The sequence below is a fragment of the Taudactylus pleione genome, unplaced genomic scaffold, assembly GCF_031769625.1.
Source record: "Taudactylus pleione unplaced genomic scaffold, aTauple2 ptg000206l, whole genome shotgun sequence".
Lineage (NCBI taxonomy): Eukaryota > Metazoa > Chordata > Amphibia > Anura > Myobatrachidae > Taudactylus > Taudactylus pleione.
In genome coordinates this window covers 8490202-8505184 of record NW_028284608.1, presented here as the reverse complement: position 1 = coordinate 8505184, position 14983 = coordinate 8490202, and the positions used below count along the sequence as shown (strand labels likewise).

General features: G+C 43.4%; 1 protein-coding gene across 1 annotated transcript in view; it reads left to right on the top strand.

Annotated features, from left to right (window-relative positions):
- Positions 1–14983, top strand: part of FERMT1 (FERM domain containing kindlin 1) — a 96472-nt gene that overhangs the window by 40935 nt on the left and 40554 nt on the right. The window contains exons 4-8 of the mRNA XM_088478037.1: positions 5332–5472; positions 6225–6438; positions 9038–9140; positions 10902–11009; positions 12669–12800. Coding sequence (XP_088334163.1) covers positions 5332–5472; positions 6225–6438; positions 9038–9140; positions 10902–11009; positions 12669–12800 — 698 coding nt within the window. The remainder of the gene's footprint in view (positions 1–5331; positions 5473–6224; positions 6439–9037; positions 9141–10901; positions 11010–12668; positions 12801–14983) is intronic.

The window sequence follows — 14983 nt, the reverse complement described above, 5'->3', positions numbered from 1 at the left end:
GGGCAGGCTGGATTGTCCAGCATGCCCGTCCAATGCGATATTTACCCTGCAACTGTCGGCCGCATCGGGCAGTATATGCCCAGCGCGGCCGACAGACAGACAATTCCTGTGTTCCTTCCTACGGAAGGAACAGGGAAATGTCTCCTCCCCCGGGGGCGGAGCGCGGATGTCGGGCTGATACACTGTGAGATTTCTCTCACAGTGTATGCCGGCGACATCTGCGGCTGGCAGCCGGCCAGATAAAATGTCTGTCGGTCTGACAGACATTTTATCTGTCTGTGTATGCCCAGCATGAGTAAAGATTTGTTATCAAAACAACTGAGACCAACTTTGGAAATGTTGTATCTTTTACGACTACCATATGATATAAGTATACTTACTAACTCTCCCTGATTGTCAGGGACAATCCCTGAAATAGTAGCAATCTCCCTTTCTCCCTGAAGAGAGTAGCAATCTCCCTGATTGCACCTTACCCCATTATGTAGCTGATATATATATATATATATATATATATATATATATATAAAATCAGAGATATATACATTCAAATTGTATAATTTCCCTGCATTGGTTAAAGGTAAAATATCCCTATGGCTACATGCATTTTGAAATAAGGTTTCTTGTGGCCATTTATATGGAACCACTTGTGAAACAGGTGAGCAAACTCTAAAAAGTATCAGTGTGTTTTCATAAACAAGTGGATCTTACTAACTACTTTGGGGCTTGTTTACATTGGATGTAAGTCAGGATTATGACACGCCCCTCAGATGTAGTAGTACACGTTCACTTTACCGCCGCGCTCATAGGTGCTGCTTTCACAATCTTCCTGAAATGCTTTTTCATAAGTAGGCAAGTATAGATATATGTGCATTCAAGTGAATATTAGACATCACTGAAATATTCTGTGACCATATAAAAGCACAAAGCTGTAGGTATAACGGACACTGAAGGAATTACATTTATATACTGATTATTTGCGCATGTGAATATTTTGTTAATTGCTGTAGTTACAGTGTATAGTCCAAATGCTTTTATATGGTTTCAAAAATCAAATCCAAGGTTATGTCTAATATCTATAATAATTTATAGTGGGGGTTGCATTATTCTAGGGACGTGCAGTCAGGGTAGGCAGGGGTGGCAGAGCCTTCCCTGTCATACTCCTGAGATTTGATATAAAAATGATTAGAATAATACAAAGAAGATAATTATAACTCAAACATCTTCTTTGTTTATTGCAATCATTTTTATAGTTAACACTCACCAGCTTTGTGGAGCTCCCTGGGACTGCAGGGAGACTAGAGATGAGGCAGCAACAGCTCTGCCTCGCTTCTGTATAGTCAGACACTGCTTGCAGAGCTGGAGGCAGGGCCACACCACAGGCAGTAAGCTACACAGAAACAGAGCTAATAGAGGCATGCCTCTGAGTATGGGGGCGTGCCTTGAGCACTGATAGACACCTTGGATGTGTCATGTGACCAGGAAGTGCACTGCAGTGTTTAGAGATTGGAGCTATGCAGCAAGAGAAGACAGTGATGCAGGTAGGAGAATCAATGGATACAGAAGCTTAGTGCAGTGAGGGTAGAGTTACAGTGAGTAGTGGGTGAGACAGGCTCCCAGCACTCAGACCCATCTCCATGTGTGACTCACCGCACGTCACTGCATTATTCCTTACAATATACAAGTTTGCCTAATGAACACTGAAGTGGTGACATCAGAACTCATAGATGATAAGGAATGACATCAGAACTCACTGTTTATACAAACTTGTACAGACTGTTCTACATATTTTTTTATGAATCATCATTATTTTGTGTACAACTATTAAATTGATAAAGGGTACATATTTTTTTTCTTCTTTTACTTTGTCGAGTGTTCCCACATTTGGGAGAACACAAGGTGTTACGTTATTAATCCAATTTAAGGCATGTGTTATCTGGTACTTGATGTTTTCTACAGTGAAACCAATCCATTATCAACGGTAATGCACATAAATCATACTTGCCTAGTTATGTATTCTTCCGCAGTGTGTGGTATCAGTCAGTAAGGTGCAGGGCCATGATGACACGTTTCGCCATTTGGGCAGGATGCAGGAGGCTGGTCTACTCTACCGTGCATGAGAATTGCTCACTGCAGCAGAAATCTCCAATATATGAGAGTACACATGGTATAGTGTGTATGTCAAATCTGTCAGTCACTGCCGTCATTCATCACATCGTCCCATCTGCTGTGCTGCACGTCAGATGGCACGATGCAATGAACGGTGTGGTGCACATCATGTAGTGGGTATGCACAACTGCACGACCAGGCAATATATTGGTCCAATCTTTCCTCTGAAGACATCAGCTGAACTGCCAGTGATCTGCACGTTAATTGCATAGGATGTACAGGAGAAACCTTTAATTGGATACAATCCTATGACATTATATATTGTGCCGTCGTTCGGAAAGTTGCATAGTTTGTACACTGTATATCGAGTGTTCTGGGATTCAGTGAAATTAGGACAACCGTTGCATCATTTGTTACATTGTGTAGTGTGTACCCAGCTTGAGGGGTTAAGGTCTGATTGGGATATCTGTAGGATTGTGCATCCAGGGATCAGAACTAAGCCAGCTGCTTGAGATGTGGAACATTACCCTGCCAGCTTCTGGTCTGATTCCCCACCCGGTATCGTCGGATTGTACTTTTATGATATCTGATGCCTGTGCATTCATCTTATACCTGGTGCCGAGCTGAGTGATTAAAAGAACTCTGGGGGAGATGTACTAAGCCTTGGAGAGAAAGAATGTGTAGAGAGATAAAGTACCAACCAATCAGCTCCTAGCTGTCATTTTTCAAACACAGGGCCTGAATCAGAGATATATGCTAATGCATTCGCAGCTGCGATTCCGCACAGAACACAGCTGTGAAAATATGCTAATTCCAGGACGGGATGTACTAAGCATTGCATCCGCAATGCTGTACATCCCGCCTGTCTTCGTGTACATACCGCAGTTGATTACCGCAGTATGTACCTAGAATATCGCAAAGGACAGCTCTCCCGATATCCCCATAACAGCTGTCCATTGCGATGGCTTGGCTCTGGAGAGAAGGCCGCGGGGGGTGATGAGAGGGCTCCGCCAGGAGAGGCGTTACAAAAAGAAGCCCATAGGCTTCTACTGGGTAACGCCACCAGAAGATGGCATTACCCATAGGAACAAAAACAGCAATTTTCGGGGGTTTTACCGACTTTTCCCCTTTAGTACATCCCACCCCCAAAGAGCACCCTAGCATAAGGACGCCCACTTCTGCATTCTCGCATGCTTACGACGTCGCTTACCTGCATAAATATCTGTAACATTGACGCACATCGAGCAGCCATCTTGCCCTTGCGGCAGGTCTGACCTGCCGCAGATTTGCTCTCATGACAAGCAGAGCTGTGTAGTTGATTGCAAGGACTAATTTATGCACACCCATGTTCAGACAGTCAGACACATCTGCGTATTATGACCACTCCCCATTGCCACCCCCGAACACTGACAGCCTGCTGTCACTGACTTCGCGATGGATTTCTCTGTGCAGACATAATCGCAGCACGATTGCTGCGCACGTGCATTGTAGCTTGTAAGCATGCGCAAAAACAGACAAACGCTCAATCTGCATACGTAATCGCCACTGAGTTCACCACTGAATCAGGACCACAGTCTGTAAAATGACAGTTAGGAGCTGATTGGCTGGTACTTTATCTCTCTCCGCTTTATCTCTCTTAAAGGCTTAGTATATCCGCACCCTGTTCCTTCACACTTCTAAAGAGTGGAGAAGTGGGCAATTGGAGAAGTTGCCCATAGCAACCAATCAGCTGTGAAGTAGCATTTATCCAGTACATTCTATAAAATGATAGGCAAAAGCTGATTGGTTGCTATGAACAACTTCTCCACTTTTAGTAGGTTTAATACATTTCCCACATAATGTTATAGTAACAGTAGAATCTTCTCCTCTGTAGTAACATTATTTATGCCTAATAGCTGCTTTTGTGCTCTTCATGTATATTTAGTGGCCTCTCTCTATAGGGCCGTTTACAAGTCTATTGCAATTATTTATTTTGTATAACACAATGCACAATACCAACATTCATGCTGGGAAAACAAAAGGTTCTTGAGAAATAACTTTCATACTGCTTCCAGCACAAATGGTGTTATTGTGCATTATTATACAAAATAAATAATTGCAAGGGGCATGAAGTACAGTGCTATATACAGAGCCATAACTAGACTTTTTGGTGCCCTGTGCCAGAAAGAGCATTGGCGCCCCCCTCATTTTTCAAAGGGACATAATGCACCCAAAAAAGGGCCATGGCTTCATGGGGAAGGGCCAGGGAAGAGATAGGAGAGGCCAGGAGATGCTGGGGATGAACTAAGAGGAAGTTACAAGCAAGAATGATAATAAACAGATATTTGACAGGCCCAAACAGCGCCCCCTGACCTGTGGTGCCCTGTGCGATGGCACCGGCCGCACTACCCTAGCTACGGCCCTAGCTATATATATTGCTTAGTATATGGTAGCAAAGCAAAGTGACCGACACTCACTCACTGTCCCAATGGAGTTTGGTACGGGATGCGGGCGGTTGGAATCCCAGTGGTCAAAATCCCAACACCGGCATCACGAGGGGGTTAGGATACCACTTGTCTGTAGGTATCCAAACCCTCCCCCTCTCCCTACCCTAACCCTCCCTCCCCGGTGCCTGAATCTAACCGCCCCCTAGTGCCTAAACCTAACCTCCTCCTTCCCGCACCCTAAATTTAACACTCCCCTCTTAGTGCTTAACCCTAACCCTCCCCCTAGTACCTAACCCCTTACCATCTCCTTAGACCTGCTACTTACCTACAGGATGCTGGCACCGGGATTCGGTTCTGACAGGGACCGTATACCGTCCCAATACACATGTGCATTGGAAGTGAACCCATCTACAGATCACACTCCGCCTCTTTATTCTCTGTCTGTGGTGCCTAGGACATATTAGGTGTCAACAAAATGGCTAAAGCGCGGAAATTCATAGTCGCACTGAGGGGGAGATTTAACATTCTAAAGAGGATAAACGTTGGTATTTCCCATAGCAAACAATACAATTCTAGCTATCATTTTGATGACTGTACTAGATAAATGATAGCTACAATCTGATTGGATGCTAACGCCAACACCTCCACTTGGCCTCCCTGTAAGGTTTGATAAATCTCCTCCTCATATGCAATAAGTTATTTCCCCCCAAATATAAATCTAATAATTAGAAGATTTGCTGCCTGTTACATATGACTTTTGAGTGACAGCGGGCTTATTAAACTGATTTTCTACGTCTAGATATCAGAAGACCGGAAGAGATTTCATTGTTGAAACCCCTGGAAGATTCTGCGAAGAAGAAAAAGAAAAAAGAAGTAAAGGAAACTATTTTGGAAGAAATTATAAACTTGGAAACCCCACATGGTAATTCCGGATCATTAGGTAAGTACAGTGAACTTTTCATGATCATATTAAAGTAATGTTTGAAATCAATTTGTTCTGTAATAGAATATGTCCTATTTGTCCAGATCTAATGTATTAATCCAGCGCATTGTATAATGACACTCATTTCTTTATCTGGGATGGACGTTGTTATTTAGTGCAATACCATGGATCTCTTATTTGCAGACATTTGAACCCCAATTTTATCATTTCAAAACGTTCTTTATTTTGTACCATCTGTGGGTCTGTGTGCAAAGACGAGACTCATATGAGAGGTACTTTCCAACTGTTATACTAACTTATAGTATAATAGTATGCAGGGCCCTAACTAGCTATGGGTGACCAGTGCCACCGCACAGAGCGCAGAGGGTCTGTGGGCGGCACCGTCACCACCCCACGGACCTTGCCCTGGAACGGCACCCTGTAGCCAGGATTGCTGCTGCAGCAACCATGGATCGTTCTGTGGATGCTCCAGACGGGCACCCTGCATAGTATATGCAGCCGATCGGGCATCAGTGCTGCAGCTACCAGAGCTGCTGGTTATGCCCCTCTGCATGATGTAATGACGTCATGCATGCTCAGGGGCCAGCCCAGTGCGCCAGTGTGCCCTGTTACAGCTCTGATAGTATCAATGTGCAAACCACGGTTCTATTGGCACAATTCTAAATATTGCTGCTGTCACAACTGTTAACTCTTTTGTTTTTCAGTAGGATGCAGAACAAATGTTAATTATCTACACTTTAATTTTGCAGCTAGCCCTGGTTTATATAGCAAGACCATGACGCCCATGTATGACCCTGTCAATGGCACGCCGGCCTCTTCAACAATTACGTGGTTTACTGACAGTCCGCTAGCAGACCAAAACTGCAATATCTTAGCTCTCACCCAACCAATCTCGTCTCCTGAAATACTTAATAAGATGTATCAGCCCCGGACATTGATTGAAAAGGCAAAGCTTAATTCTGGGTAAGTACAGTACACTTTGGCTAAATACCCAGGGAATGACTCAGAGAAGTATGGTCGTGCCTGGTCGTCGTTCCCGGAAACAGGCGTTTCGCATCAGTTTTCCTGGGAGGGACAAGGCCAGGGTCTGCATCGGCAGACAAAGATTTCTGGCCTCTTGCATGACCAGGCACCGGCCAGGCTGCGGGAAGCTTCAGCTTCAGGAACCACCAGTACCCTTACGAAGCAGCGGCACTTGCAAGATGGCGCTTCTCGGCAGGTATGATCTCGAAATTTAAAGCGGCACTAATATTAAGTGCAAAGGCCAGTGTATTTTGCACTTAATATTAGTGGCGCTTTAAAATTTGAGGCCATACACGCTGAATAGCAAGCCGTCGCTTCGTAAATATACCCTTAGCCGGTCATGTTTTTCCAAGAAAAATTTGTATATCCTGAAAAATCTATAGGTAACAATGTCTATTTGATAAACATAACAGTTCTGCTGAGAACAGATACCTATTACTGTTTCACTGCATTTGACAAAGAAATATGTAAATGAGTTATACTGTATGTACCTAAAATAAAGTTTGAGTTAACGCAGTAGGAGCAGGGGATGTAGTCATTTGGTTGACATAAAAAAGTAGACATTCAGAATGTCAACACCACAATGTCGACAGTCTCTGAATGTTGATATGTGAGATGCCGCCTTTTTTCAGAATGTCAACATTAGGGTTAGTCTGTGGGACGGGAAGGTTAGGCACTAGGGGGAGGTTTATGGTTAGGCTACAGGGAAAGGGGGTTGTTAGGGTTAGGCACTAGAGAGAGGGGTAGAGAAAAGGATTAGGAATAGCAGGACTGTACTTACCAGAATGCAGCCAGCTGACTCTGCTGAAAATGGCACTCACCTGACTGCCAGCACCAGTGATGTGTGGTCAGGTGAGGCAGAGCCTTTCCTGTCATACTTAGGCATACTCCAAAGTTTTGACTATAAAATTTATAAGAAACATTTAAAGAAAATATTATAAATATCTTCTTTGTATTATTCTAATCATTTTTATAGTCAAAACTCTGGAGTAAAAAGTGTATGGCAGGTGAGGCACTGCCTCCCCTGTCTACCTATTCCGCACATCCCTGATCAAAACACACCAAATTTCCAGCACTATATTCTGCTCCTCCCTTGTGTAATGCCCACATGAACCCTTGGGTTTATATATGTATCTGTAAATCTGGCTGTGATACTAGTCAGTGCCTCCCCAGCCATTTACCTCACTGCACGTCACTGTCCGGCACTCGGAAGACACTACTGGAGCCGCTACAGCTGTCAGGATCAGGTAAGTCACCATTAGATCACCAGGGACGATATTCCGACATTCTAAATTGACAACGTTTTATTAGTGTCTATACGATGGATGTCAACAGGGTCAGTGTCAACTTTCTTATATCGGCATAATGAATATTGACAGTAAATAGTAGTAAATAGAGCACTAAGGGCTCTATTTACTACAATCCGCATTTGTAATGCAGATTGTAGTGTGATATTACCGACTGAATTCGCATTGTGAATTCAGGCAATATCACAGGGATTTACTACAAATTCCTTGCAGGGACAGAGCTGGCGAGAAAGCTCTGTCCCTGCGAATCCCCTTTGGAGCCTTATCACGGTATTTTCGCAAAAAATACCGTGATTAAGTGCCCGCGCATGCGCCGACCGGTCGCCGCTGCTACCCCCCCTCCGGCGCGAAGCCCTGCCCCCCGGCGCTAAGCCCCACCCCCCGTGATTGCGGAACACGACCCCCCCTCCCACCCCGCGACCCCCCTCTCCCACCCCGCGACCCCCCTCTCCCTTACTTACACTTACCTGCATGCTCCAGGCCTCCGGTGATGTTCTCCATTCCTCTGGTCAGGTGATCTCCCATACTGCACTGGGGCCCGATGACCTGATGACCGGGCAGCAGTGCTCTGTGGGAGACCAGCTGACCGGAGGGGAGACATCTCCGGAGGCCTGATGACCGGTCCCTGGAGTCAGGTAAGTAATTTTTTTTTTACTATTTTTTTTTTCTTTTTTTTACAGTAATCAGCTTGCGGTCTGTTTAGACCACACAGCTGATTACAGGGACCAACTCCCGGCTCTGCTCTCCCCGTTAGAGCAGACCAGGAGTCCGGTAACCGGGGGAGACCCTGGATAACGCCAACTCCAGGTGGCGTTATTATCACAGGGCTTTCCCCGGTATTTTTTTCACATTTATTTTTAGTAACTCTGGTCGGATCACATTTCCCATTACAGTTATGGGAAATGCGATCTGCTTTTGGAGTAGAATTTTACGAATTCTACTCCAATTGCCCTGTAGTAACTTTAGGTGATACTAAAATAATGTGAAAAGGGTGTGAAAACACCCCTTTTCACTTTATTTTAGTAAAAATAATGTTAATAAATAGAGCCCTAGATGTGTGCGGTGTGAAACGTTGTCTCAGCTTTGTTATAAAATTATGGAGCAGCTGGATGAGCAGCTAAAACAGTTGATTTTATCTTACTGTATAGGTCTGAATTAGTGGATAGTGTGGATTAGTGTTGCCTTATTATATTAAACCTAAAAGCTAGTCTTATATATTATGTCTTTTATAGATGGTTGGACTCCTCTAGATCTCTCATGGAACAAGGCATCCAAGAGGATGATCTACTTTTGTTGAGGTTCAAATATTACTGCTTTTTCGATCTGAATCCAAAGGTAGGAAATGATGTTGTATCTGCAAATTTTCCCTTTGCTTGTGCAAACCTACTTCTGTCATTTCAGACATTTAAAGGACATTAAAGCAGAATCCTTTAGATCCAACACTATATCTAAAAAAATAAGAGAGGCAAATTAGGCTTTATTTTGGGGACTGTTAAGACAGTGGACCTGTCGTTCCATTATACGTCCTAGTAATGAAGCTTGGATAGTAACAGTCATATGCCGCCTTATATTTAATCTCCTAAAGTGTCATAGAAAGACAGTTGATCCATTGTTTTAAAGAACAGCTACTACTCCCTTGAGCAAGTTGCATGAGTAACATAATCTCCTATGCTAAATTAGAAACAAATTTGCAAACTAAAAAACAAGAACATCAACCTTTACTGAATAGTCGTAATTCTAAAACCTGCATAGACCTAACATCATCAGCCCAAACCTTTATCCCTAGACTTATCTTTAGCCAAAGCCTTTTTTGAAGCTACAGTCCTAGCCCTGTGCCCATAGACCAGCTGTACAATCAATGTTTTGCTCTCTTAAGAACTATTTTTTTAGACAGTAGCATGACCCTGATTATCTTATAAAGTGGTATGTGAGCTCATGGGCTCACAAATGTCGCAGACAGGCCCTGTGCAACGGGCAGAATGGGTTTGGTATGTTTGCCAGACATTCATTATGTCAACTTAAGAATGTCAACATGTCGACATTGACCATGTCAGCATTCAGCATGTTGACACTGATGTCGGCATACTGCTTCTCTTGTCGTGCTCTACCTAATGCTAAGTCTAACTGCAACCCTAACGGTAACCCTAAAGCTAAACCAGTGACGTGCAGTGAGGTCAATGGCTGGGGAGTCACACATGGAGAAGGGTCTGAGTGCTGGGAGCCTGTCTCACCCCCTACTCTATATAACTCTCCCCGCACTACACTTAAGCTTCAGTGTCCTTGATTCTCCTACCTGCATCACTGTGTCTTCTCTTGCTGCTGCTAACTCAGCTCCGATTTCTAAACACTGCCGGGCACATCCTGGTCACAAGACACATCCAAGGTGTCGATCAGTGCTCCAGGCACACCATCCATACTCAGAGGCATGCCTCTATTAGCTCTCTTTCTGTGCCGCTTACTGCCCGTGGTTTGGCTCCGCCCCCAGCTCTGCAAGTAGTGTCTGACTATACAGAAGCGAGGCTGAGCTGTTGCTGCCTCATCTCTTGTCCCCCTGCAGTTCCAGGTAGCTCCACAAAGCTGGTGAGTGTTAACTATAAAAATGATCACAATAAACAAAGAAGATGTTTATAAGTTATAAATATCTTCTTTGTATTATCCTATTCATTTTTATATCAAATCTCAGGAGTATGACAGGGGAGGCTGACTGCACGTCCCTGAGCTAAAGCAAAACATGACAGCAACCCTAACCGCAGCCTTAACCCTAACGGCAACTCTATCTGTAACCCTAATCTAACCTCAATCCTATCGGTAAATCTAACCCTAACCGTAATGCTTATGTAAATGTCAACATTATGACATTGTCAACATTAATGATATTGACATTTTAACAATGTCGACATATTAAACGGCACCATAGAAGTACATAAAATTCAGACTATTGTAAACTTCTGATACAATATGGGAAATCATTTACAATAGTCTGTATTGAAAGTTTTAAATGTATTTGTGAATGTTGCTGAGTTCTGTTTCATTTGAAAACAAATTGAGTGTTGTCAATGTCTTGTATGATGTAACATGTCCGTTTCCACCCTCTAGTATGACGCCGTCCGTATTAACCAGCTATTTGAACAAGCACGGTGGGCTATCCTTTTAGGAGAAATTGACTGTACTGAGGAGGAGATGTTAATGTTTGCAGCACTGCAGGCAAGTTTGCAATATGCATTCTATACATTCTATAATTCTTAAAGGACAGATCATAGCATGACACCCCAATGGCCAGAGCGCTGAAAATGGAAATGCGCAATGCATTTTTTTTTGTTATCTTTTTTTTAGCAGAACTGGGGTCCAAATGGAAATGTGCATGACAGGGGCGTTAAAGGCAGCATCACTACAAAGTCCTGCTTAGCACTACTGCCTCTCCTATCATTCATTTACTCTTTAAAGTCTAATTTTATGACTATAGCAATGGTGGGATTGCCTTTATTACACGTGTCACCTTTATGGCTAACTATTTTTAATAAATGGGATTGTTGCCCGTATAAATGATCAGCCCTTCTTGCTCACCCATAGAAACAGTCCAGAAATAGAGGCTGAGGGGGAGAGATGTATCAAGCCTTGGGCCGGGATGTACTAAAGGAAACATGCGGTAAAAACCCTGTTTTCTGTGTTTTTACCGCATTTTCATATGTACTAAGAACCGGGCGCACTTTTTTCGGTGCAGAGGGTAATGCCAGAAAAACCTGGCATTACCATATAGAAGCCTATGGGCTTCTTACTGCACCCCGCCTCCCAACGGTTCACCGCCGTCGCCCAGCGATGGCCCCTACTCACCTGCTCTCCATGGTTGCCGGCCCGTGCTCCTCCTGGGTCCTCCGCCTCCTCCTAATCTTCTTCTGGGTGCAGGGAGGAGGAGGAGGAGCCCGGGGCTTCCTGCACAGGTGACCAGCAGGAAACTCCCAGGGCTCGGAGGGGGCGGGGTCCCACGGAGACCCCGTCATCTGGCGTTGGCTGCTTTGCAAAGGGCAGCTCTTGTCGCAAGATCTGTCCTTTGCTATACTGATCGTATATGTTAGTACATATGCGATCAGTAAGGTTGCGGTGACTGGCGGAATGGTCACCATAACCTTAGTACATCCCGGCCTTGGAGAGAGATAAAGTGGAGTCATTGCCCAATCAGCTTCTGTCATTTCATAGACTGTGCTAGAGAAATGACAGTTAGAAGCTGATTGGTTGCTCTGGGCAACTTCTCCACTTTATCTCTATCAAAGTCTTGATACATTTCCCCTGAGTGTCCTCAGTCTCCACCCTTTCTAATTTACATATCTGACTCCAGAACACAAATTCAGTTTGTGCTTATGAATGCAATACAAGGGTAATAAGTGCAACTAGTCTGTATTTAGGTAGAAAAACCCAATCTGTCCACCTCCGCCATCTTGATGTGCTTCCGGAGAAAATTGTGTATGTTGCTATGGTAACATGACCTTTTTCACACAGTAACCTGGGGGGGGGCAGTTTTTGCTCAATGCCCTCCATGCTTTTACAGAATTGGGGGTCTATTTACTAAGCAGTGTTAGGAGACAGAGTGAAAAGTGATAAGAAAGTGATAAGGTGCCAGCCAATCAGCTCCCAACTGTCATCTCACAGGCTGTGTTTGAAAAATGACAGTTGGGAGCGGATTGGCTGGCACCTTATCACTTTCTTATCACTTTTCACTCTGTCTCCTAACACTGCTTAGTAAATAGACCCCTTGGTAATGTAATGTTATAGATTTGCTCCAGCTGATAAATCGCTGCCATAGTGTCACCCATACACTGTACACACACACAGAGCATAACCTATAACTGTCTTCTGTATCCATTACAGTATCACATAAGCAAGTTATCTAGATCATCGGAAACGGCTGAATTGGCAGCAGATGAGGACACAGATGAAATAGAAGCTGCTCTTTCTAACCTAGAGGTTGCCCTCGAAGGGGGAAAATCCAACAAAATATTGGTAGGTGACTTTAACCAAAACAGACTGTACTTACTACAAAGTGATAGGCCCCTTATTGTATTTTACTATGTTTCACTTGTTTGTGTTGTCATTCTTAAAAAACATAAGTGTTGCCTAGTTACTTGCATGTAGTAACAGCACAACGAAGGCTGTAGATACTGATTACCGTTAACGGGATTATAGGCAAATCCTTAGGCTTAAACAGAACTAATGACACTGGTAATTACACTGTGTGATAGACTTTCTGATGAGACATAAGTAAACAAAACACCACAGCAGACGTTTCGCAGCGACTGAGAACTCTGTTGTTGGTAGCAATTAATTGCTATTTAAGAAGTTTAGTAATTATGCCAAGATGACCTCACAACGCACTGTAGAATGATGTCAAACACTTATCTGATATGGTGCTACTGTATTATATTATAACTGGTCTTAAGCCTTCATATGTCTTTCCTTTTATTTGTGCTTCTAGGGGAGATGTATCAATCCTTGGAGAGAGATAAGGTGGAGCAGTTACCCAAAGCCACCAATCAGCTTCTACCTATAATTTCAAATACTGTGCTAAATATGACAAATGCTGATTGGCTTCTCCACTTCATCTCTCTCAAAAGCCTGATACATTGATACATCTGCCCTTCAGTTCCAGGAAAATGATAGTTTACAATATTCCCTCGTCTCTCCGTAGTTGATGTAGAGTAGGTTGTGGGTCCAGATCTCAGTACAATATGAAAGATGTTGATACAGCAAAAATAAATAAAAATGCACTGGACCTTTCTTTTTATAATAGGGGCAAACAGCTGACACAGGGGTCTATTTACTAAGCTTTGGATGGAGATAAAGTGAATGGAGGTAAAGTCCCAGCCAATCAACTCCTAACTGTCATGTTACAGGCTGTGGGCCGTATTCAATCAGCCGTGATAATTTCGCCGCCAACGGTGGAATCTAGTTTCCGCCTACATCGTATGTTTTGGACCCGGAAACTTATCGGGCGCCGCCCCGCTATTTGCCCCTATTCAATTCAAAAAGGACGCGAAACCGGGACCCAGAAACGCAAACAGGCGAAAAGTGCTGTAAAAAATGGGGAAATCAGCCGGATACCCCCCAAAAGATGCACTAACATTGGGGATCAATGTAGATGCCCCCGATTATTGCGTCTTTGCACAAGTGGTGAAGAATAGCATTTAGCAGGGTTTTTTTTTAGAAAATAACTAGTCCCAGCAATATGGGGGCAAGCATATTTAAAATTCGCAAAAGTGAAGTTTTAAAAAACGCACCTTCAGCAAGCACCTGCAATCAAAAAAACGCCTCCCCCATACTTGCACACCCCCCCCCCCAAAAGATTACTTCGCTAGTTTTTAAGTTTGTACCCGAACTTTGGACTTTTTCACACCCTATTTCAAAGTGATTTTTTGGGGTGTTTTTTTTAGGATTTTTTTTACGCAGTTATGCTTTGGGGGGCTGTCCCAAGGGTGCTGAGGGGTTTCCCGACGTTTGCACCCCAAAACCGCAATTCTGCACTTTTTTCACCACCTATTCATAGGTGAATTTTTTTTCGCCTATTACATTGCATTATTTTTTTGCGTACGCGAAAACTATTTGGAATTGAATACGGCGATAAGTTTCCGCCTGACGAAATGACGTCATCCGTGATACTTCTTCGCGGAAAACAGCTTTTCGCGTCTAATTCAATATGGCCCTGCGTTTGAAAAATTACAGTTAGGAGCTAATTGGCTGGGACTTTATCTCCATCCAAGGCTTAGTAAATAGACCCCTAAGGCTGTTCCTAACATGAGTTAGTTTTCACAGGACAATGTATTACAATATACCCTACAAATACTACTAATTAATAGATTTACATCACTTTGGAGCCCATTTATCAATGAGTATTATCATACGCAACCAGTTTGAAAACTTGTTGCGTATGATAAATGGTGCTCCAGCCAATTAGCTCCCAACTGTCATTTTTCAAACAGATGACAGTTAGGAGCTGATTGATTATCATACAGAATGAGTTTTAACACTCATTGCGTATGATAAAACTCATTGATAAATGGGCTGCTTTGTTATTAAATTTATAGTTTCGGCTAAATTGGGGCGAATTATTTGCTGAATCTGAAGTGGAAGATATAAAAGTGAATGAGCTAAATAATTAGCTACATTGTAGTCTGGTTTTGTAGATTGTA